Source organism: Alligator mississippiensis, chromosome 1, assembly GCF_030867095.1.
Source record: "Alligator mississippiensis isolate rAllMis1 chromosome 1, rAllMis1, whole genome shotgun sequence".
NCBI lineage: Eukaryota > Metazoa > Chordata > Crocodylia > Alligatoridae > Alligator > Alligator mississippiensis.
The window spans coordinates 9,381,731-9,407,757 of record NC_081824.1 but is presented as its reverse complement, the minus strand read 5'-3'; the positions used below and the strand labels follow the sequence as shown (position 1 = coordinate 9,407,757).

Below are 26,027 nucleotides of genomic sequence, written 5' to 3'. Positions count from 1 at the left end.
TCTAGCTACTTCTAGCTAGTCTCTGCAAGAATAATGGCTTCTAGGTGTGGCATACTGGCTCTCTCTCTATCACTGGATACTTCTGAACAAATGAAAATCTAAATGCTTTCTTTACAAGGGACCTGATGACAACACCCCTATGTCACTGATAGCTCCGTGCACATATCGTTGTCTCATAGTGCAAAAGCATGGGTTGAAGATGCAGCTTGTTTTATGCACAAGCCGTTTATACCCGGAGAGGATTTTCAGTGTAAGGAACGGTAATGCCAGCTGTCAGCCCCAATGCTGGGATTTGCTATGGTTTCCTTCCCCCTGAGCTCCGTTCCTGCCAGGGATAAATATTCAGAACTGGGACGTTTCAAGGAAACATGCACATTTTTCAACTGACTTGAGTCCAGAATATGGACTGGAGGCTTCAAACACATTCAAATTGGAACAAGGAAACTACCCCACTACACGAGAGTTGGGTCCAGCTCCCCCATTGTGTCTCTGATCATGACCTGCAGTGGTTGCTTCAGAAGGAACAAGAGAACACCCCAGTAGGCAGGCACAGGGGTATTTAGCCCCAAGGGGGAAGTTTGTCTTCCTAATTACCAATAGCTAGAAATTGGTTTAAACCCTTCATCCTAAAAGTGTATTTTCCATTCCATAAAAAAAAATCATCATCATAGAATCATAGAAAATTAGGGCTGGAAGGGACCTCAGGAGGTCACATCTAGCCCAACCCTCTGCTCAGAGCAGGACTATCCCCAACTAGATCATCCCAGCCAAAGCTTCATCTAGCCGGGTCTTAAAAACCGCCAAGCACAGATATTCCATTATAATCTTGAGATTTCTTTCAGCTACTCTTCTTGCTCTGGCTGTTCTTGAAATTCACTTAGGGCCAGATTCTTTTCCACTTAATATGTTCCTGAGTAGCTACATTGGGATTCTAGTCCATCCTGCTCAGGGCCCTGACGAATAGTTAACACAACAAGTGCGTGGGTCCTCTACCTCCTCGTTGCTTCTGTATGACTTGTTCTTTAGGGGTCAGATGTTGGCATGTTACAAAAGTAGGTCCATTTGTGGATTTTCAGGCCTTGAACAGCGTGGAATAGAATCACACTTGGGCACCCAAGTCCACTTAGATGCTTACTAGTTGTAACAGGATCTGGTCCACAATGGCTGCCCTGCGGTGACTTCTTGGCGAGCCCTTGGCTTCAGTGATGTCTTGTGGGACACAAGCTAATGGTGTGTCCTGTGAAAAATGGACCAGGCAGCATTCTTTTTTCCTTCTCCCTGGATTTTTTCTTCCCATGGGGGATGAAAGTTTTATCCAGATCCCTGAATAGACTGGCTTTTGGTACATGTGGAAAATATCCAAAAGTATTTTCTCCATCCTTGTTCTGGTACAAATCCCACTGACTTCAGTTCCAGTGCAGCTTGCATAAGAGCTGAAGGCCAGTTGTTGATCCTATAGAGCAGAGGTGACCAGTGTCCAAAAAAAACCCCATGCCTAAAAAAAGCAAGGTGGTGCTTGTGGCAGCAGTGTAAGCTGCCTGAAGCCAGAGTGTGGTTCGCAAGAGCCATGCTCCAGGCTCTGCACACCAGATTGCCACCACTGGAGCCCCAGAAAGCCCCCTGAACCCAAGGTAAGGCTGCTGGGGCCAACCCTGGGGCTGGCCCTAGCCTCCCCTACCCCACCTGGGGCAACTTGCTGCATGCCAGAGTGCACATGCCCAAGTGCACCCCAGGGACAAGTATGTGCCACTGCTGTTTGTCCCCGGGGAACAACAAGCGTGTGCATGCTTGTTTGAATGCACCCATGATGTCTCTGCTCTCATGTCCAATACCCAGCACCACTGACTACTAAAATAATCAATAACAGAGAAAAGTCCTGCTCAGCCCCTATATCCCTGAGATGCAGCATCCTTGCCACAGGTGGAACCGCCACGGGCTTTAGCTGCCAATCTCCAGCGCATCTCTACTGAGTGGGTGTGAGGCTGGTGACACGGGAGAATTGTCACAAAAATGGTGAAAATCTTGTGCATAAGGATCTTTACACGAGAAGCATATCCCATTGCCCTGCAGAGCTTACAGTCAAACTCGGCAGGAAAGACACAACTCATAGGAACACAAGGCTGGCGGGGACTGCCTGGGTCATTTGTTTCCATCTATGGCAATCCCAGATAACCATGCAACAGGCATTGAGTCCACAATGAAACATAATAGAGAGAAAAGAAGAGGGTGAAAAATACAGTTGAAATCATCTTGTGGGGGAGTTCATGCTGTGCTGAAAAATGGGGTAAAATGCTGCAGTTGACAAAGGCTGTAAGTCTATTCATCAAACACATGGAGAAACATTGTTATAAGGAAGAAAAATGGGCTCCCAGGCAAAATATTTCTATGTTGAGTTTCAGCCTGGAACAGATCTTTTATTTTTTTGCTGAGTTGCACATCCTTAGAAATAAGAGTTTATCCTAGAAATGCTGACTGCTCCGTAACGACAGCCTGCTACACGCGACCCTAAAACAACGACAGGAGAAATTTGTCCATTCAGAGATACCTCCGCAGACCTGAGGAGGCTTCACTAGCTCAAGAGAAGTCTGAATATGAATGGGTCTAGCGTATTTGTGTAAGAGACGGAGAGAAATCCACTTCTTACACCCCTTCCCTAGCTGCTTCCTGAGAGATTTGGTACAAAACACAGCACACTGACCAGCTACTCCCAAAGACCACAACTTTAGCATCATGTCTACCCAGAGATCTGCCTCCAGAGAAGAGAAAAAAAAAAGTTTTATATCTTTATTTTTATTTCCCCCCCCCCCCCAACAAATTAACATCACAACAAACAACGGCTTCCCTAAAATGAGAATTCAAGGGCTACCTGGTATTTTATGTGTACTTTCTTCAAACAACAGCTCCCAGGTACACCACAGTCCTAATGCTTGGACAGACAACACTGAGAACTCACTAATGACTCCAGCAATGACATAAAATGCCTTTGATCAACCGCCCTGCTATATAAAACACCATACCATGCCATTGAATGGAAATCAGACACAACAGAGGAGCTATTATATGAGATACAGTACTCCAGCATTCATCTCTTCAAACAGAAAAAGTTCAAAGCAAATCAAAATCAGAAAATGAATAACAGAGTGGATTCCACCACTAGAAGAAAAAAAAAAAGAAGAAAAAATGGCCAGAGGCTACATGATATCATATCTGTAGCCTTCAAAACAACATTCCATTGCCTCGAATTATAACGCGTTCTCCTTCCACCCAACATGCTCCGTGTCATACTGGAAACCATAAACCAAAGCTTTGCAAATCCAAGGGCTTGAGGAGCTAATGCTTTCCACCGGCTGGCCCAGACTGAAGGCTGCTGCTGCTTGTCGGTGGTATGTCACGAATCAACTCAGCTGTCTTGTTTTCCCAAAGTCATGCAAATAGGGTTTTGGCGGGTGAGAGTCCCAAAAGAAGAAAATAGATCAGAGTAGGCGGCCATTTGTTGTGCGAGGGGTGCTTGTGTACCGGCTGCAGTGCCGGGGAGTAAAATCAGAGACCTCCAGGGAGCTAAAATGCTCCAGCGGGGACTGAAACACATGCACGTTCTCTGTGGACAAGCACGGAGGGGGGGATCTGTGACATGCTATTGGAAGCAGGTTACACTTGTGCAAGAGGGGTCACTCAAGTAGTCGACACAGGTAAAATTCACCCCTGTGCTAAAGGCGTAAATGACCCAGGGCCCACTCAACAAAAGCAACACCTCCCAAACACTTTGCATGGGTTTCTAAGCATAAGTCTGACTGGAAACAGCAGACAAAAATACGCTATTCCTATAATAATTACGTGTAGTGATGCTGTTTCCTAGAGAGGATTCCTACTCCCCACATCTTAGCGATGTAAGCCTGTGATGTAGGCCTTCCAACTCCCATTTGACAGATCAGGAAACCAAAGCATGGAGAGTATCTAATGTCCCTGGGCATTTTTATACACGGTCAGGGAAGCATGGGGAGGTGCTTTAATTAGCAAGCCATGCTAATTAAAAGGGCCCAAGCATGTGTATCAGCATCCTCCGTGATGAAAAATGGTGGCGGGGTGCTCATCGAATGAGCTTTAGCTCTCCATTTTTCAGTACGTGCAGAGCCAGACACAGGTATGGATGAACCGGGCAGCCGCCCAGGGCTGGGACAGAAAGGGGGCCTGAAAATAGTATGTTTTTTTGTCTGATTATCATTATTATTATCATTATCTCCAGCGTAGGGGGGCCCAATCACCCAGGGCGATAGGAGGGTCGGTACGGTGCTGAGTGCAGGGACACTGATAGACGTGATGCTAGAGTCTGCTGGAGCGCGGTAATTTCTGCAGATTCATCGAGTCTGCTCCAACATGCTGGTTTTCCAGTGCATCGGAGCCAGCTCCCTGCACATCTATAGGAGCCCCTTTTGTTCAGACTTCACTACCAAACTCCAAAAAATCATGTAAAGAAACATGCCCCACGTCACAGAGGCAAGGTGGAGCAAACCAAGGATTAGAAACAGAACTTGCGGTTCCTACTTCTCGTGAGACCGACCTCTCGCTGCATTTAAAAAGGCAAACAGTGACAAAAATACTGCCTGGTTTCATAGGTCCGTTGATTCCAAGCTGCTAGAAAAATGGGCCATATTTACTTAGGATGCAGATACCTTATAGGATTATCCTGGAGTTATTTCCTTCAGATTTTATTTCACAAAAAATTTACTTTGCAGTAAAGCATGGACACACGACCATCTCTCCCAAGCTGACTGTCTGCAGTAGGCCATATTACAGCACCTGGTCACTAGGGCAGAGGAAACTGGATACCCTGGATTAAAATGGACCCTGTAAGAGGATACATGACACAAACTGGTATCATTTTCACTAGTGTAAATTTATTTCCTGCTTCCTCAGAAGTAACTTTACACTGGCAAACAGCATCTCCTCCAAAGTAAACACCGTGCATTGTGTTTGCTCTATTTTTCCTCTGGGATTGACTTAGAATAATGTAAAGCTAAATGCCCCATGAGATACCCCTAAAGCCTAAACTGATTTTTTTGGCTATGATAACTTCCCCAGCATCACACAGCATGCTGATTGCAAGGACAGGTTTAAACCCAGAACTCCTGCTTTGCATCTATGTGCAATTCAGCAGTTCTAATGGACTCTTGTAAAAATTAGAGTTAGTGGAAAATGCACAATATTAAGTGGTCTCTGTTTCAGCAGTGGCAAGCCTCAAAAGATGACTGTACTTTAGGGAAGGAGGTCGAAGTCGAGAGACTGTGACTGCAATAAGCACACCAAATAAAATATTGGATACCTTTAAGTAGCAATGAACTCTTAACTTAACTTGCTTATAATTGTTTAACTACTGTATAGGCAGACACAGTTTTTTTACTTCCCCCGCTTCCCCAATACAGCAGTACTTTTTTTATACAACGCTTAGTGAATTTGTGGGAGTAATTGCCACAGAAGGTGGTGGAAGTGGGTAATATAGGTTCAAAAAGGGACTGGATAAATTCATGGTAGGTCTATTAATGGGTATTGAACAGAACGCTTGGAGATGTTTCCTCCGGCATCTCTAAACCTATAAAGGTGGGTGATAGGGAGGGTACTGAACAGGGGACAGCTCACTCTGGAGATATCCAGTCCAGTGTTTCCCTCTATAGCATCCACTGCTGCCACTGTCAGAGACTGGATAATGAGCTAGACAGACCATTGGTCTAACCCAGTATGGCATTTTGTGATGGGACATGCCCTGAGGGCTGCTGTGACACCCTCTGTAGACCACCCTAGTCCTGCCCCTACTCCAGACCTTCTATATAACCTCCCCCCCGACCCCCCATCTATCTCACTTGCCATGCCTTGATATTCCTTATCTGTTGCTTAGGAGGATGTCCCCGAGTCCTGGAGTGGGCACCCTTGTGCCTAGTGGGCTCATTCAGTCCCTGGTCTCTAGGGGCCATTACTAGACCCTTGTTTTTTTTTCTGTGGGGGGCTCACATACCCAGTCCAAAACTACTAGTAGTACCCTGCTGGTACAACTTGAACTTGGTAGTCACAATTCATGACCCTAATGACCCTAATCAACCCTTGAGGGCTCTAGTTGTGGCCTCCATCCTCCCCTATAGCTACACCCATGCCTCACAGGTGGTACTTGGTTGTCTTTGACTTTCCTGTACAGGCTCTGGCCATCTTGGCTTCAGACCACAGGATACTCTGGCTGTAGGCCTCTAACCTGGGCTTGCTTACTGTAGCCCAGCTTATTGGCTTCAGCCTCTGCCTCTCAAGGCTCAGGCTCTAGCCCCCCCAGTTGCAATCTCCATCTTTTCCTTTCTCTCTCTCTCTCTCTATAGTGCCCTTCCCCTGAAAGTTTAAACCTAGAGTGCATCTTTGGTGTCTCTGCACAGCCCTACAACCACAACCCAGTCCTCCAGTGTTAAGTCTCTCCAGCACAGAAAAAGAGAAGACACAGCCCATCTGGCTGCTCACAAAACAAAGATGCTGTTGAACTGAAAATCAGCCCTATCCTGCATCCTCCACCTGCATGTCAGGGCTCTCCTGATCACCACTCCCAGCTCCACGGCAGCATGCCTGGAGGTCCTCATTCTTCCCCAGACAGCACCAGCGTGAGACGGCTGACCCAAGAGCAAATCTTTTATATGGATAAGTCCCTCCCCTTCCAGCCAATCTGTCCTATCACACAACATGAACAAAGTGTACTGTCATTGGTCCACCCAGCCCTGCTTGGTTTCAGCGTACCCATGGCACGGCTGTTGGTGACTGCTGAAACCCTGTCTCCTCTTCCTGTATTATTTTTGTCTGCCTTCTCCCGCTTTGGGCCACAAAGACTCTACTCTTGAAGGGCCCTTGCAGGCCTGCTTGTCCCCCAAACCTCCCAGTAAGAGGGTAAGGTTTCCCTGTTACACACTTCTTATATTCTAATGTATTTAACACAGTCTGGTAACTTGGATTCTCACTGCAAAGTTCCTACTATCGCTACAGGTACTTTTCTGACCACTTGCCATTCTCATAAGAAGAAGGGCTTGCCCACTTTTTTGGAACTACTTGTTGTGTGACTAGATCAGCATTTGCAGTGGCCAAGATAAAAAAAATCCAAACTCGTCTGCCATCGACAGCTGTTTGTTCTTCTTTATTTTTGGATCATCGTCCTTGTTTCCAGCTAGAAATTACTTCGTAGCATCCCAGCCTCAAAGCAACCCCTGATTAAGTGTTAGACCCTTGTATGAGGCTGTGTTGTTATTCTTCTAACTCACCTTAGCACCTGATCTACTGGGGCTCATGCACTCCAACCCAAGAGGAGTGAAGACAGAAAGCGGCGAGGCAAGCGATGAAATAGCTATCTCAGGAGGACCAGGCTAGACAGTTTATCCTCATTATTACTAAAAGTAAAGGTAAAGCCCCCAGGGAGGTGTTGGGGAGGTTTGGACACCAACCAACCATGTGCATATAGGCACTGAACTGGTAAAGGCTTCTATGCAATCCCTTTAACTTGATAGTTATAGCTGATCTGAGAAAGGCATTGCCAAAAACCTGCCCCGTACAAACTAAAATGCTACATGGAATCAAGTGTGACCTAACGTTCAAACATGGCCCTTGTTTGTTTCTTTTTGGCAATTAAACATTTTGCTTTGGTTTTGCCATTCGTTAAGGTCTAGGTATGGAGACAGTCATTTTTGCTGTTATGCAGTAGCACAATCCAAGGAGCTGAACCCCAGAATTCAAGACTAAATGCAGCTTTTTGATCCACCTTGCAACAAGGATCTCGTATGGCGTGCCAGTGTTTGTCCTGCAAGGTGCATCTTTAACCTGCCTTCCATCTGACTTCAGACCAACAGAGATAACTACCTCTCAGGTGTTTGTACTGTAACATAATATTGAAATCTTTGTGTTCTTATCTTTGGGACTCTTCAGGATCCTCCATGGCCTAGTTCAATGCAAAAACCCCCAGGCACAGACCATGATCTCTGTTTCTGCTCAGCAAATAGAGTTTGGCTTTTTGCTTTCTCCTACAGTCCAGAAAGGATTTCCCCTTCTTGGATATCACCTAAGTTATTCTTTGCCAGGTCAGGGGCCTCAATCATTGGTGGCAGCTTTGTCTCTCTTGTTCTCTGCCTGTGGCATGCAGGTCGGTCTTTAGAAAACCAAAATACCTTAGTCTTCCTGTAGACTTTGGGCTGAAGATACAGGATTTTATATATGGACTTCAATATGTACGAAATCAAACTAAATAACCTAGTGCTTCCTTCCACCCTGAAGCTCCATGAAACTATGAAAAGCAAATTACTCCACTACAAGGACAGTTCTCCCCTTGGGGAAAGGATGGGAGAGGGAATGAAACAAGCCACACATGAAAAGAAGTTAGTCACATTGCTTAACACATGATTGGGAGGCACTCAAATATTATTGTGAGGAGAGTGGTACAAGAACCTACTTAGCACAAAATAGAAAAAGGCCAACGTGCTTCTCCTTGGAAATTTCAAATGAATAGCTCATGATTTACACCAATTGTGCCAATTTTTATCTTTGCAGTGGCGATTTCTGTAGTAAAGCCTCTAGGAAAAACAGGAGAGAATGGATTTGCAAAAACTTTGGTCATAGTTTCATAGTTGGTCGGGTCAGAAGGGACCTGAGCAGATCATCAAGTCCGACCCCCTGCCATGGCAGGAAAAAGTACTGGGGTATATATACTGGTTGAATATAGCTTCCCTGTTTCTCAGTCGCCGTTTTCAACGTGAAAAAAAAAATCAGTCATCTCTACAGTGAGTTGAAAACCTAAGGTATGGGAATATTTCACCTGCTGTAGTGAAATAGCAGGTTGGACTCAACTTGGGGTATCTGGATTCAAGCTTTTTTTGTACACTGTACCATACTAGGGGATGGCAAGTGGGGCACCAGCACTGATTTAGAGGAAGAAACAGAATGGCAGCCCCTGGAGAGCCCACACTGAGAGGACTAATGCAGCCAGCATGCAGTGAGCCTGCCCACGCGCCAGCATGAGCCCGCACCATAGCAGCAGCAGCAGACGAAATGTGATGAGCCCATGCCATGACTCCCCCTGTTCTCCGGAGCTCAGCACAAAATCCATTCTCTGACCTATTGCTGGTCAATAAAATTGCTGGGGTTATAAATTGCTGGGGTACACATCTGGCCATGTAGTTCTCTTGCAACATTGGTCAAGTCATTTAGCCTCTCTGTGCCTCAATGCTTCCTCCATAAAATTGAGAACTGGCACTTCTGTATCTCAGAGTTATGTCGTGAGGACAAATACACCAAAATAACAGGAAAACATCAGATCCCATGGAAATGGGATGAATTTCAGTGCTACATACAAAATATCACGTGACCTAGGGAAGTTGTAAAATCTTCATCGCTGGAGGTTTTCAGGAAGAGGCTGGTTAAGTACTGGGCAGGGATGATCGAGGAGTAGCTATGCCTGGACTTCTTTGTAAAGATCAACAGCGGGAACCCCAGGGGTCCCCTACTGACACACACACACATAAGCAATCACTGGGAAATAAAAAGCTATACAGCCGACAGCAGGTGGATATTGGAGAGGACCATACTCAGCAGCAGGAGAATGAAGTAGAGCCCCACAACCAGCTTAGTCATGAAATAAGGTTAAGGCAACTGAGATAAGACCATGGAGGGGATACAGAAAGGGGAGCTCTGGCTGTCCAGGTATAGGGTGCGGTGGATTGAGTTACGCTTGCTGCCCTGAAGTTGCAGAGCTGAATGGAAGGTGTTTGGCTTGCCCAGTCTTCTGGGCTTTGCTGGTTGCTACATGGGGCCAGGAAGAAGTCTTTCCCCTCCTGTTGATACAAGTGCTGGGTGGGAGGGAAGAAGGGGTAGGGGAGGGAGAAGAATTTCACCTCTCTCATTAGCATTGGGTGTTGGCCATGGCCAAGACTGGGGATTTTGACTGGAGTGTACCAGTGCTCCCACTGGGACTAAAACCTGGAGGTTCCTGGTTTGCGGGTCTTGCCCCTACACTGAGGGTCAGACCAATTGCCACATCTGGGGCCAGGAAGGAATTTTACCCCATGGTCAGACTGGCACAAATTGTGGAAAGAGTTGCCCTCCTCTGTAGTGGGCAGCATGTCCCTCTTCCTTGGATCTCTCAAGTGCATTTTAATGACCCTTGCAGTGGTGGGACTCTGGCATCCCTGTTCTCTTGGGTTTACCTGTGGCAGGTTAAGGTGCTTTTGGAATATGCCTTCTCGCTGTGCAACAGGGTTGATTGTTTAGTTTTAGGAATAGGTTAGATAAGGACTTATATAGGATGGTTTGAGTGATAGAGATGACCTTCCTAGAGCAGAGGGTTGTACTAGATGACCTTCAGAGGTCTCTTCTATGAATTCTATAATTCTCCAACTGAATATTATTTGGATCAATTATGCCAAAATCTTTCAAACACTTCAATGTAGGTATCAACATGGTTCAATTGGGTGGGTAAAAGGGATGCAGCTTCTGAATCAGAATTTTCTAAATCTCTGCATGCTGGAAGATGCAGTGGGAGAGGAAGGAGCAGGGGATGGAAAATCCTGGACATGCCCTTTTTACCTTCCCTGCAACCATCCAATCTCTGCCAGCGTGAGACAGGATATTGGGCTAAATGGACCTATGGCCTGATACAGTAAATGGCATTTCCCATGTTCTTTTGTGCATGCATACTGCAGCCAACTGGAGTACAGATTTGAGCAACATTGCATACCTCCTGTATATAAATGAGAATTAAATCCCTGATTTTTCAATTCAGTGGAAGTTCCAAGAACCTGGGAGGCAAGGAGAAGAGAAACATTCAACTTGACCCAGAAAGAATCTTTTTTTTGAAATTGCCCAAAATAAAAATGGTAATATTTCAGACAGAGCAAATTCCACTAACTTGGAAAAAAAAGTACCATTTTTGGAAGATTTTAATAAAAGTGAAATAACTTAAAATTAAATGCATCTTTAATCAAAACCTGAAATGTTTTATCTTGAAATTGTGAAAAGGGTTGGTTTTTTAAAATTATTTTTATGGGTCTTCCTCATCCTACAGAACCACCTTTTTAAAATAAAAAATAAATGTATACAAAGTTTTGATCACATTGGCCAAGTTCACGGACGACACCGAGATATGGGGTTATGTGGACGCATCCGCAGATAGGCTGCAGATACAAGCAGGCCTAGATGGGCTGGCATGTTGGGCAGAAGGGAACCCAATGAGGTTCAACGTAGAGAAATGCAAAGTGCTGCATATGAGAAGGAAGACCCCCCCCAGCGCACCTACAGGCTGGGCATCGCTAACCTGACCTGCACTACAAATGAGAGGGATCTGGGGGTAACAATAGACCCCAGCATGAATATAAGCTGGTAATGCAATGCAGTAGTCGCTAGGGCCAATAAAACTCTGGCATGCATCAATCAGTGCCTCTCCAGTAAATCCAAAGAGGTGATTCTCCCACTTCACTCAACATTGGCGTGGCTGCAGCTGGAGTATTGCGAACAGTTCTGGATACCGCAATTCAACAAGGACATGCTAAAGCTCGAGAGGGTCCAGAGAAGGGCCACCCATATGATCAAGGACTTGCATGGCAAGCCATACATAGAGAGGCTGAGGGATATTGGACTCTTCAGCCTAAAGAAAAGAAGGCTGAGAGGGGACCTGATTGCGGCTTACCACTATATCAGAGGCGTACATCAGAGGCTCAGTGAACAACTGTTCACCAGGGCACCCTGGGGGAAAACTAGAAACAATGGCCACAAACTCCTGGAAGATAGTTTCAGGCTGAACATTAGGAAAAACTTCTTTACAACTAGGGTGTGCAGACTATGGAACAAGCTCCCCCCAGAGGTGGTGCAATCGTCTACCCTAGAGAAGACTGGACGGTCACCTGGCTGGGCTCATCCGACCTCAGATGTCTTTCCTGCTCATGCAGGGGGCTGGACCCGATGATCCTTCGGGGTCCCTTCCAGCCTTATGAGTCTATGATTCTACCTTAAAATGGCATATTTTGGCACAACAGCAAAAAGTTTTCCAAAAAAAACCAAACAAACAAAATCTCATAGCTCTCATCCTAATTGCTTATGTGCCGAAGCTCTGTGTAGGGTATTCCAAGAGTGGCTACGTATTTCCTCAGCCCCAGTAATCACCAGAAAGTACAGTTCTGTCTTGAATTCAGTTTGTTATTAGGGGACACAGAGAAGTTGGTTGAAGTATTCCTTATCTACAAGCAGTTTCTATACAACATTTCAGAGTATAAAAACAAATACAAGAGTGATCATCTTAACTTGTTTGATATTAAAACAGGCACCAACAAGAACCCAGACCACAGAACCAGAAAGCCAAAGCAAGCTCCTAGGAGGTTGGAATAAAGAGACAGGGAAGATAAGTCATCTGAGGCTTTGTCAGCACAAGTTAGTGCGGGCTGAATCCAAAGGACATTTTACTGTGACTGCCCAGCACCCAGCTTCTCAGGATATACAACTCTAGGGGCTGACAGCTTGAATGCTGTTATTACTGTTATATAGCATTTGCATTGACAGGACACAGATTGGCCCAGCCTCACACAGGCCTGGGACAGAAGTTTCATAAACCGGTTTGACCCAAATCAGTTAAGTTGGATACTGCATTCAACCAGGTTCATCTAATCCAGTTTCAGGCATTTTGAAACTGGTTTATGTACACTGAACTTCTGTTCTGGTACAAATTGAAACCAGTTTCTGATGACTTAAACCAGTTTATGTGTAACTTCTGTCTCCAGCCACAGATTCTTGACTGTACAGGGATTTGAACTTGGACCTCCTCAGAGACATGTCAGAGACTATCTTTCAGCTTCTCCGCGCTGGTAAAGTAAAAGCCAAAGACAAAGCTAGACTCCCAACCCAAACTGCAAATGAATTTAGAAATTAAAATCGACACATAGAAAAGCAACACAAGGGCAAAAGGGAAGTCAGTCTAGGCTTGGAAACGCAGGCAAAATACAGCCCCCAGCAAACGCCACAAGGTAAGTGGAAAGATACATTCCTTGTTCTCTTTGATATGGCAAATCTGCAATTACCGCTGCTTGGCCTCCAAGATAACCTCCCCCCATGTAACCGGGCGTGCATAGTCTGCTGGCAAGCCAATGTTGTGTGTGAAAGAAGAAAGTGAGAATGAGAACCGTCTTTGTTTCAGACCTCACCGACTTATGACGCAGCCTCGGATCAAGCACTGGCCAGAAACAAATGTTCTAGTGTATTTCTGCATATGTGAGAATTCACACATTAATTAGGACTTGCTAAAATACAGCTGACTTCGGCGGGATAGTCACGCCCTTGGACCAATTGACTATTTGTCCTTTCTTTTACTTACTAGGCAAGATGATGACGTCTTCTCCAGGGGCGGGAATGCTGTGATTGTATCCACCCCAGCCCCTGCCCACACCGCTCCATGATTCAGGCATTGACCATTTCAAAATGCCATCGGAAGGAGCTGGAAGAAAAGGACACACATAGAATGATTGATATGGGATTTGGGAGGCCTGGCATTTCTTTGATAGTCACACGCCTCAAGTATTATCACCCTATTATACATTTAAAATGGTTAAATAATGAACGTACCACCCTACCAGTATTCCTAACCGTATAGAAGAACTAGGACTCGCGTGGAAAAGACAGTTCTTCCAGGATTTTGAGACCCTCTTGGCAGCCCCATTGTTTGTTACTTTCCCAAATCAAATCTTTGAGTAATTTGCAGTTCTCCTGTCGCACTGCCATACTCTACTGCTTCAGATTGCTTTGCAAATAAGTTACTGCAAAATAGCAATCGATTATCTATCTCGAGATATAAGCACCAGAATGTACCAAATGGGCGCACCCTGCCAACAAATGCCAGCTCTTATTACATACCCTTCTCCCCATAAAACCATGGGTAGTGGCTAGATTTTGCCACATGTCCTAAGAGTCAAAAGACTTGGCTATATGGAAATCAGCACACAGAACCATAGACTCATCAGAAAATAGGGCTGGATGGGACCTCAGGAGCCTAAGGACAGGGCAAATCCCTATCTAAACCATCCTATGCAGTAGCCATCTAGCCTATTTGCAACTGCATGAACATCCTCTAACACAACTACCAGACACAAGCCTGTAAACATGAAGATCATCCTAATTCTCCAAAGGTAAAGCAGGGGGACAAGAGCACTGACAATATTCCTGCCAGTGCAAGAACAGGAAATAGTTTTAAAATATGCTTAAGAGATCCAAGGAAGATTTCTATGCCCCTTCTACAGAGGAAGAAGCCCCTACCATCCATGCCAATCAGACCATGGGGTCAAATTCCTGCCTCATCCCACACTTGGTGATCAGTCTGCCCTTGAGTGGAAGAGAAAGGTCCTCTATCCCAGTAGTGTTCAACCTTTTTTTTTCCCCCCCAAGTGGTTCAAACCTTAAAATCAGCATGGATTGAGGGAGCAAAGAAAAGCATTGCAGTTCTATGCTTGGGTGTATCCAAATATTAAGATTTTCAAACAATCTTTGGAAGGAAAACATACACTTTTAGTGATTTTAGGCTTATTAATACAAAGTAGAACAGTCAAAATTCCATAGTATTATTTTACATTTTACAAAAAAATTGTTAAACTTTCAAATGAAACCATGCCCTGTGCCGCAGCAGAGATTGAGGCTTGCTCAGCTTGTAAAGAACTGGTTGGCTTCCAGGTTCTTGGTTTCCATGTTCTTAGTGTTGGTGGAGGATTGCTGGGTCTGATGCCCATGGGAGATGGGGATGGAGATGGAGATTGCCCATCTGGCGGTGCTATATCTTACCTCAGCTTCCCAGTGCCCCATCACTGTCTCCTGAACAGGAAGCCACGTGCTTTGGGAATGCAGTGGGAGTAGGACCATTTTCTGCCCTACAGCATTGGGTTTTCTTTAAAATGACTATCTTTTTATATAACTGTCTTTTGTTTTCAGGTGATATAGCCAGTCCTGTGCTGCACCAGAGCCATGTGCGTGGGGGGCTGCCAAAGGTGGGTTTCCATTGCCTCTCCACTCCAAGCTGCCAAAGCTTTCACAGGGCCCTGGCACCCAGGAGCTGAGTGCTGTTGCCATTTACATTCTCCTCCCCCAATATTGAAATGAGATGAGCAGCAGTGTCAGTGCTCAGCTTTTGGGCTCCAGAGCTCCATGAAAACTCTGAGCTTCCTGGTATGTCAGTGCAGGGTCTAGATATAGCCACAGCTTTCATGCTGCTCTGGAGCAGGGGAAAGGCCGGGGGATGAATAATAGGAGCATTCACCTGCATTGACATGCCAGTGATGGGCCATTCACAGCAGCTTTATGGGCCACATTTGGCCCATAGGCCACTACTACTGTAGCCCGTGGTGAAATTCTGTCTCTGTTCGAATCGAGGGCCCAACTCATGTCACCCACAATACAGACCATTTTCATCCAATGTAGACTGAGGCTTCTAAATATAATGCAAACTAATTAACAAAATTAAAATGATGAATCCTGTGAGAAAACCATTAACCCTATTCCACCACGAGGAAAATAAAGCCCAAGGAAGTTGCATCCAATTTTAGCACGTCAGCTCTTTTGTTCTAGGCCTTGCTGTTGTACAGGTGTTCAGCACCTTATGCAATGGAGCCCCACACCCAACTGCAACACAGTTTGATGTTGTTCTTCATATTAATGGACAATGTGGCAAACCAGAGCCCAATCCAAAATCAGAACGCTCAAGGTCTTCCTGGCTTCTGGTTGCGCTCTTCAGTATGGCAGGCTGTCTGGCCCAATGTGTAACTGCATAATAAAGTCATACTATTACAACTAAGGTCCCTATTTAGAACAAAAACATACCTTAGGCTTACAGTCTCCATGACTTTGGGATCCAATATGGTATTTCTTAACAAGAGTTCATAGTCTCTTATAGGGCTGTGCAAAATTTCACCAGGGGTTTCGTTTTGAAGCTGTTCTGATGCGTTTCGAGCTCGAAACAGCGAAATTGAAATGAAACAAAAGCATTCGAAGCAGCTTCAAAATGAAACAAGGGCACTCGAAATGTTTTGAAAGTTTTGAAATGTTTCCAGTTTCGAAGCCGGGTTTGGCTTCAGCACCAATCCCAGCTGGTGGCAGCAGCCTCCTGTCACCCTGCGCAGATCTGGGGGTCGCGCCCCCCAGGAAGATTGTGGCACAGCCCCAGCCCTCCTGGGCGGTGCAGACCCCTGGATCTGTGCACCGGATGACAGCATGCTGTTGCTGCCAGCTGGGGTCAGTGCCAGCATCAATCTTCCCGGTGCTGGGTGCGGGCTGCACCCAGTGCTATCCCAGATGTCAGGAGCACCCTCCTGTCATCCAGCAGGCAGATCAGGGGCCTGCACCTCTGGGAGGAGTCTGGCACAGCCCAGCAGCCCTCCCAGGGGTGCAGGCAGGAGGTGATGACAGGAGGTCATCACCTCCCAGGTGATGACAGGAGGCTGCCCCTGCCGTCTGGGACCAGTGCTGGGCTCAGCCTGCACCCAGCACCAGGAAGATTGGTGCTGCCTGCCCAGAGCTCGCATGCTGGGCAGCACAGAGGCGGTGGTGGCAAACACTGCAGGTGCAGCAAGCATGGGAGCCACTTTTCTCTGAGCTGAGAAGCTGCTACCACTGTGGCACAGCCCCAATGGGTGAGTCTGGAGCCAGCGCAGGGCCCAGGCTGGCAGCAGGGGTGGGTTACAAGCTGGTGCTGAGCATGGGCCACTTTTCCCCGTGCTCCGCACCAGCTCCTTCCCTGCTAGCCCCCCACCTATACCGCGGGGCCGAGGGGGGCACTGGGAGTGAGCGGGTGCGGGAGTCAGTGGGAGCGCAGGGCCCACACCAGTGTCCTGGAGCCAACGCGGCCCAGAGCAGGGCACAGGGGTACAGGGTCCTGGCTGGTAGGGGCTCTATGGAGCTGGGCCAGCCCCCCCCGTCCCTGCTGGTGCAGCCCAGCCCAGCTCCCCAGACCCCTGCCAGCCTGTGCTCTGCTCTGGGCCCCACCAGTGCTGGCCCTAAGACATTGGTCCCAAGATGGTGACCAGGGTATGGGGCACCTGCCAAGGGGCAGGGCTACCCACGCGGCCCTTGACAGCTTGCCAAAACTGGGTAAGCAGCCCTCCGCCTGAAATAACTGCCCGCCCTTGGTTTAAATAAATACCTACAGCCCTTCATGGGTTAATAGATGTAAAAACCATAGAGGTGATCTTTAATACTGCATTTCTGGAAACCTAGGGAAAAGAATTGCTGTGACTCTTTAAGTAAAACTGATACACACCTGGTGCAGGTATAGAGACCCTTTCCTCCTTGAATGTCACTTGAATTAGGTCTTCACCTGTAACTGAATAAAGAGAATGGGTTATAGACAACTTAAATGTTCAAAAGTGAGTCTTTAATACTCCCTGATGTTACATTTTCCAGTAATGACTCAAATTTCTAATGGAAAAACTTTTCCCAAAACTTAGGGCAATGGTAGATCCTTTTCCACAATTTTCTTTTAGTATTTTTTTTTAAACAGTACGTTCATTTATATTTGTAAACACTGAAGGTCTCTTGACACTTAGCTAAGAAAAAAAATGCACAATACGCTCAATCTATAGTCTGCACATTGATCTTATGTAGGTCATCAAGCCCACATTAGCTTTCTTGACTTCCATGGGATGACACTCATGAGTTGCTCTGGATTTACAATGGGATATCTGTGATCATAAACTAGACTCTAGCCTACATGTATTTACTGTCTATTTGTATCTTCCTGGAATCTAAGACCATGTCTACACCACGTCCCCTGCATTCTCTGCACAGCTAATGAGCAGACCTTATCCACTTGCTCTTCTTTGCCTGGCCCAAATCCAGAAATGAGGTGGTAAAACTATTGGATTAGATAGTACCATAACTGGAGCACCAGCTCTAGAGGGGCACCAAACTGGCATTCCCCCCAAGTCCTTACTATGTCAGGAGCACCCCCACACTACCCAGCTATGGGAGTCAGCCTGACACACTCCCTTGCCACCCAAATGTAGGTTCTGGGTGCAGAGACAAGGAAGAAGACCCATGCCACCTCGTCACAGGAGCTGGAGCAGGTGAGACTGACTACTTTCCTCCCTCTTTGGGGGGTCAGACTCGATGATCTATTGGGGTCCCTTCCGATCCTAACATCTATGAATCTATGAATCTCTTCCCCTCCTTGTACTCTCTGGTGCTCAGCACTTCTCCCTGCCCCCAGGAAGTTTTGCACAGAGTGCCTAACTTGATAGCTATGCCTCTGAGATTAGATTACCACCTCAAGTCCCTTCCACACCCGATCTTATATGAGTCCCCTCAAATCAGTTTTACTAACTAATCCTGAGTTTCAGATCTCTTACATTGACTCCCATAGTGTCACAGAAGGAAACCTGGGTAGAAAGATTATGCAAAGGAAGTGATTACTGTTATCATCCATTCCTCTGTTCACCAATAGGTAAAGACAGATAACTCCTTCCCCTCTCTGGTCTCAGTCCGTCTCAAATTCTGGGTAAAAAGCTAATGCAGAAGAAGCATCTCTGTGATTCTTCAAATCAGACAGCTCCTTATTCCCTAGAGATGCAGGTTACAGCACTGATATGGGAGTATCTTTTGACCTTAACATTTGTGCATCAAGGGGAAAATGGAAGGCTCTCAGCCTACCTGACTCTTCTCAGGTGCTTAAACAGGAACGCTTCCCATCTATCCATTCAGGAACGCTCTGTTATCTTCCCCATGTGTACCTCAGCCCCCCAAGGGGAGTCCAGGCCATACTGTAATTTCCTTATGTTATCCTTAAACAAGTCTTTGTCCTTTTCAATCATGAGAACTATCCTCCCCTACCTCCCCTCCCATCTCCCAGTGCAACTGAGCATAATTAAATAGGCTTAAGTTCATTACATTTCAGTATTCAATAAATTAGTCTGAATAATCAAAATACTTGAATCTGTCTGATAATTACTATTTGGTATCGGGCTAATGCACTGGAAGGCATTAGCAGCCTATGCTAGTAGGCTGAATGAGGCTTCCATAATTAAAATTGAATGGATTCCACAAAGTTTTTCTCATGCTGGATTATTTAGAAACCAAGTGCTAAAGCCCTGCTCTTCAGCATCACCTTGTCTCCTAAAGGCTATTCACAATTCAATCCCTTATTGGCCCAAGCCAACCTCAAGTGCAGAACTACAATATGGGGGTATAGATTGTAGCTGTGGTGGTCTAAGGCCATAAGCAGACAAGGTACTTTGGGTAAATCTGATATCTTTTTATTTATCTTTAATAAAAGATATCAGATTTACCCAAAGAACCACAATATGGAAATTCCACTGATTGACATGATGGAGCTGAGTCTTCCACGTTTGCTGTGATGGGATGGGTTTCTATTTGGGAAGGGAGAATGGTGCAATGGTGGAGGTCTAGCAAGTCCCTTAAGCCCAGATCCTTATGGAGTGAGGTGCTCAATGGGCGCATCTACACAAGATGCTACAGCGCCGTAGCGTCCATTGGGAAAAACCGTGATGCTGCCACTACATCACCGTAGCTACGCACTCCCTTGCTATAGCGCTTGCTACAGTGATGTAGCAGTGAAAAATAACCATGCATCACCAGTATGGTGCAGTATGGACTGTTACTGTACTATCTTGTAGTACTTCCAAAAGGAAGTACTAAATGATGGTGCAGTAATGGCACCATATGGCCACATGTAGATGCACCCAATTTCTGTAAGCATATGGACCTCAGTTTCTCTGTAACTTCAGCTCCCCTTCTATAACATGGGAATGATAGCAACACCCGCTTACAGGAGAGAAGACTGTGAGGCACTTCAGTGACTGGTGTTAAGTTAAATGGCAGAGAGAGATTAAGTATGCCTCTCAATACTGCTTTGCCAGAGCTTTAAAGATGAGAAGCAAATAAAACATTGGCAGCAAAATTAAACCCACAGAAAAGGAAGCTGGCCGTGAAATGCCTGAAATAACAGGCATGTCATCCATGGGGGGGGGGGGGGCGTTAATAATGCTGGATTGAGGCTTATTTCTAATGCTGGCAGGACTTAGTTTGGGGGCAGAAGGTAACCTGGATGCAAACTATGGAACAAACACTCTCTGATCATAGGAGAGGCCTGGGAAATAGGACAATTTGAAGCAACTTGTGAGCTAACTAAAGTGGTCTTGGTCTTGCTTTGTAAGCTGTTCTATTCACTTTGGCCCTTGTTCTCTCCTTACTTAAGCCAGGGTAAATATGGAGTAACTCCATTGGAGTTAAGACCAAGGTAAAATAATTGACTGGGGACACACCTATATGATACTCTTACTTCACAGTCACCTAATAACACTGTGCAGTACTGTGATGCTCTAAAACCATGCTAATACGCTATTGCACAATGTTATTAGACTACCGTGCAGTAAACATCACAAAAGACCATGAGCCAGCATTACTGCATATTTAGTTGGAACAGACTTCATTAAATAATTACTAAACTAAATGTACAGTAACTACTGCACATTAATGAACGTGTAGACGTGCCCTGCAAGAGGAGAATTGGACCCTGCAACCATACTTTTGTAAGAAACCCTTTTTTTCTTCATGGTCTAACTTCACTCTATGTTTCTTCCAATGCATTCTGGGAAAATCTGCCCCATTAGCCCATCCTGCAGAGTGCAGGACATCCCTCAGACAGACTACCACAAAAGGAAACTAGAGACACTTTGTCCATCTGAATATAGAGAGCTGGAGAGCAGATCCAATCTGTATCATAAACTAATACCATTACAACCTGATTATATGGAAGGCAATCATATAGAAGAGTAGCCTCATGACAAAAGAGACCCATATTTAGCTGCCACAGTAATTAACCAGGTTAGGTAATTATCCAAGCCATGTTGAGAGAAGACCATACCACTTACTTGTTACCAGCTTGGCTAAAAACTACACAGCTGGATTCTTCGTTGCATTATACCTTGCAATATTATTTGTACCTGTGCAAGACAAAGCAGGTGTAAAGCACAAGGAGTTTGATCTGGTATGATTTTATCCCAACTTTGCACAGGCGTAAATGTGTAAACCAGGTACACGCCAGTAGAGATTTAAGCCCCGAGAGTTGAGAAGATGATAGGAACTATAGTTCTTTGGTTAGGTCTCAAGTATATATATATATATATATATATATATATATATATAGGTAAGAAATAGGACAAGATGTGGTCAACACAGAAAAAGGACATCATTAGTAAACGCTGGATTAAGGCACTTCTTCACAAAATGCAGCTATAAGGTTCCAAGTCTTTGTTGTATAAAACCCTTATAAGACCCATAAGTTTTCCGTCCACTTACAGCCCGCCCTGCATCCTTGGGCTCTGAATCATATAGGCTTTCCTGAATTCAATGTTCTTGACATGTTTGTCTTCTGGTAATGGTCTGTGAGTTGATTTGAAGGAGGAGCAACCTAGTCTTTCATCAGCTATGTGGTGACAGAAAATGTTGCCGCTGGTTGTACGAAAGAGCTGAAACTAGGATAAATGTCTCTCATAGCCTGACTCACAAAGAAGAAGTAACACTATGCAATTCAACATCAGTAAAACCAAAAATAGCACAGGGAATCAAGCTTTTATAAACAACAACTTCTACATGGCATTTGCTACGCTCTGCGTGGGGAGGTCATCTTCTAATGGCTGCCATTCAGTAGGTTCTCAGAATAGCATTATCACGTGCATGTGGATACTACAGGAAATAGCACCCAATATAAAACACTAAGATTTGGCAAACTGAGGCTGACTTCTCTCTTAGTGCATTTGTACTAGCTGCAGCAAAGATGGAGCATGTGCTTCATCAGGCTGTCCTGTTCATGAACTTCCAGCCAGAAAAATAAAAACCATCCCTACAAATTAGCGTGCTTCCTTCCATTTGTCTCTGGTCTCTGCTGAATGTGTCAATTAAAATGGCATTTAGTGCTTTCGGTGATTTTTTTTCCCTCCTGCACATCAATACATGGGGCACTAGTCTATTAGGAACCAAAAAAGACTCAATGGATTAATTGTGGGGTTTGACTAGATGACCCTTGAGATCCCTTCCAACCTTATGACTAAGTCATTTCACCTAGGCCACCCAACAGCCTTCATATGGTCAAATGACCTTTAGTAACAACTGACCTAACCTGAATTCAGCCTCAATAGACATTAAAGGCTAATTCTTGCTTTACCAGTCCCCTGAGTCAGCCAGCTCCCTGCATCCAATCTCTCACCCCAAATGCCCCTTGAACTTTGAGTAATAAACACAAAGGAATCCTCTTTGTTTTATTTAAGCCATATATTTCACCATAAAGAGCAAACATTTTAGAGGTCTGCTCTTCCACAAAAAAAATCAATTCAGAAATGCTGTTGACTATAATGGAAGTTTGATCAGGTCTTGGGAATCAACAATAATTTAAAAAAATAATGAGAATCAATTCTTTTATCTAAGTAAACTACAAACCTGATTTTGACACCACATTTATACAATATTAGGCCATGATCTAACTTAACCCTTTTCACATGAGTTGTTCCCCTGAAGTCAACGGGACAATCCCCATACACAAAGTTTGGTTTACTGAAAAGAAATGGATTTTAAGATACATGGATGGGACAACTGGCTCCATAATATTTTCAATGTTTCTGACAAATACTTTAATTAAAAAGACCATGAGAAATTTAAAATTAATGAATACTTAGAACCTTTCAAAATTAAAATAGCTTGAACATGTCAATTTTTTTTGTTGGTTTTTTTTTTTCTGGGGAAAAAAAAATGCTTATTCCAAATGGCTCTAATAATTATTTTTTTTTATGTTGAAGCGTTCAGAGACTTTAATCAAGGATCTCTGGTAGGCATTGTATGTCATCTTTAGAAAAGACACACTTGGCCTCAAACTTCATTTTTACACATGGAAGTGCCACCATGCTGGGCACTTTGAAAAGTGCCCACTGCTGTGTCACTTGTACTTGTATAAGCAATGAAACAAGTGTCAGCACACCAAAAATGGCAGTGATCCGCTTTCGGTCTAAAACACATAGAGGGTGTTTAAGTTCGAAAGCGCACAGCCACCATTTTCAACATGCCGATGCGCATTTTGCTACTTATACAGCTGCAAGCAATGCAGCAGCACATAGATTCATAGATGTTAGGGTCGGAAGGGACCTCAATAGATCATCGAGTCCGACCCCCTGCACAGGCAGGAAAGAGTGCTGGGTCTAGATGACCCCAGCTAGATACTCGTCTAACCTCCTCTTGAAGACCCCCAGGGTAGGGGAGAGCACCACCTCCCTTGGGAGCCCGTTCCAGACCTTGGCCACTCGAACTGTGAAGAAGTTCTTCCTAATGTCCAGTCTGAATCTGCTCTCTGCTAGCTTGTGGCCATTATTTCTTGTAACCCCCGGGGGCGCCTTGGTGAATAAATCCTCACCTATTCCCTTCTGTGCCCCCGTGATGAACTTATAGGCAGCCACAAGGTCGCCTCTCAACCTTCTCTTGCGGAGGCTGAAAAGGTCCAGTTTCTCTAGTCTCTCCTCGTAGGGCTTGGTCTGCAGGCCCTTGACCATACGAGTTGCCCTTCTCTGTACCCTCTCCAGGTTATCCGCGTCCCTCTTGAAGTGCGGCACCCAGAATTGCACGCAGTACTCCAACTGCGGTCTGACCAATGCCCGATAGAGGGGAAGTATCACCTCCCTGGACCTATTCGTCATGCATCTGCTGATGCACGATAAAGTGCCATTGGCTTTTCTGATGGCTTCGTCACACTGCCGGCTCATGTTCATCTTGGAGTCCACTAGGACTCCAAGATCCCTTTCCACTTCCGTGCCACCCAGCAGGTCATTCCCTAGGCTGTAGGTGTGCTGGACATTTTTCCTCCCTAGGTGCAGCACTTTGCATTTCTCCTTGTTGGACTGCATCCTGTTGTTTTCTGCCCACTTGTGCAACCTATCCAGGTCTGCCTGCAGCTGTTCCCTGCCCTCCGGCGTGTCCACTTCTCCCCATAGCTTTCTCCCACATGCATCAGTTTGCATGCGGAGCAGACTCGATTAACTGAGTCTGCTCTGACGTGCCAGATCTCCAGCGCGTCCGGCCACAAAAATGTATGTATGTAAATGCCCCAAAAGCTTAGAGTTTAAGCAACATTATGACTGCAGTTTACAAAGGAGCCCACTATTAAGGGCCACTGTCCAAATGTGCCTTTGAGTGCAATTTATATCACCATATCGTTACATGAGCACAATATGCCACAATGGGGTGATATTACATCAACACCGCTGTTAGGACATGTCACAACGGGAGTACTTCTTCTGGGATTCGGATGCCGCAGAGGAAAACAGGTCGATCTCACAAAGGAGGCAAGACAACCCTAAAGCACATAGTTAGAAACATGAATGAGATGATCCTACATTCCTTCAGCTCAGGAGGCTACAATCGTCCTCCCTGAGACCCAGAGGAACAGGGGAATAACCTGCCTGTGTTGTGAATGCTCTGAAAAGGGGTTTTTTTTCAATGGGATGTAAAGGAGTTAGTTAACATGAGTGATGTATGTAGGTAGCAGTAAACACCTTGGTTAAAAGGATCATTGCATATATCCTGGATCCACAAAAACATTGGATCCTGGGTTCAATTTACCACTCTATTGTAATTGCCCTTCCACATTCAGCCCCCATATTGTTTGAACCAAGATCTAAACTCCAAGATGACAAATAAAGAAAACATCCAGGGGACTAAAATGTCTCATCTCCCCCCAACATTACCTCCTCTCCAAGACACTTATTCCCCAGAGATGACCGCTTATGTGAGGCTGGCCTAATGCCGTGTCCGATTGGACGAGGGGGGCGTGCAAAGCATCTGAGCCAAACATGAACAATCCCTGCTGCCGACCACGGCAGATTCGTTCAGCTGTTTGGCTTTTTTAAATAACAATGTCTTCTCCGTGGTCGGGTCCCTTTTTTATGATTATTATTTATTTCCATTGGGTCTGAGCAAAGGGCTGTGTGTGAATTTAGGAGCCTGCCTGTGAATGAGCCGGCATCTGATATGTACTTCCCAACGATAATTTTGGATTTAATGCACCCCTGCCACTACCCAACAGTTTGCCCTAAAAAGCCTTTTAACTGGCACAAAGGGAAAGGGTCAAAAGTAAGTTGACCCCTGACAGAATGTACAATTATTAGAAAGAGGCGGTACACGAGCAGCTGCTGGAACCCCACTGGTATGGCAAAGTGCTTCCAAAAGTCAGAATATGAATAATACACTCAAGTTCTTCCCCCAGCTCCACAAGGGCCTGCTACTTTCTCCAGGAAGAATTATGGCCCTCCCTAGCAGCTGCAATAATTGTGTTCCCATTGTCTCGGGGACCTCCCCCTAGCCACCCCCTACAAGTGTCCATTGTTGGGATGGAGTCAACTGATTATATGCTCTGGCCGATGCTGTTTGGGCCCAGCTGCCTAACTGCTGACACACGAACACCAAGAGCGGGGACTCGCGTCTGCAAGACGGGACTCTAACATACCAGACCTTTTACATAAGTCAAACAGGAACAAATGATTCTTTATCAGGCCTGCTGATGGGGCAGCCCCCTCTTCCTTTGAAGTGGCGGCTGCTTATAGGCCCTTACAGCTTTTCCTCCTTAGCCCAAGCAAACATCCTCCTTTTGATATGCTACATGCTCATTATCTCTGCCCCATTTAATGATTTTTGATTGAAGGGTGGCAGCTCAGTTGCCAAGAGGGTAGTTAAAGAGGCTCCACGCAGTCAGGCCTACAAGAAAGGCTTTCCTTGTGCAGCAGCCTAAATTTGGAATTTCTTAACAGTGTGTTCTTGTTCTTAGCAGCAGATAAGGGCTGAGCGTGAAATTCTTAATTAAGCAGTAAATAGAGAGTGGGGTGTCAGCAGATGCAGCCTGTAGCTATGGAGACCGAGTCACATGAACAAGAGAGCTGAGACTAAACCTAGGCCTCAGGCTTGGACATGAGTGACAGCTGAAGAATCCTACAAAGCTTGTAAATGGGATTAATTAG

The 26,027-nt window shown here is 45.4% G+C and overlaps 1 protein-coding gene across 12 annotated transcripts in view; it reads right to left on the bottom strand.

Moving 5' to 3' along the window:
* Positions 1-26,027, bottom strand: part of PKHD1 (PKHD1 ciliary IPT domain containing fibrocystin/polyductin) — a 389,637-nt gene that overhangs the window by 132,012 nt on the left and 231,598 nt on the right. For all 12 annotated transcript variants that reach the window (XR_002091425.2, XM_019491318.2, XM_019491321.2 and 9 more), the window contains 2 exons: positions 17,279-17,341; positions 13,358-13,477 (listed from right to left, as the gene is read on the bottom strand). Coding sequence is in view for 11 of the 12 variants with exons in the window: in XM_019491318.2 (XP_019346863.2) it covers positions 13,358-13,477; positions 17,279-17,341 (183 nt within the window). In the remaining variant the exon portion in view is untranslated. The remainder of the gene's footprint in view (positions 1-13,357; positions 13,478-17,278; positions 17,342-26,027) is intronic.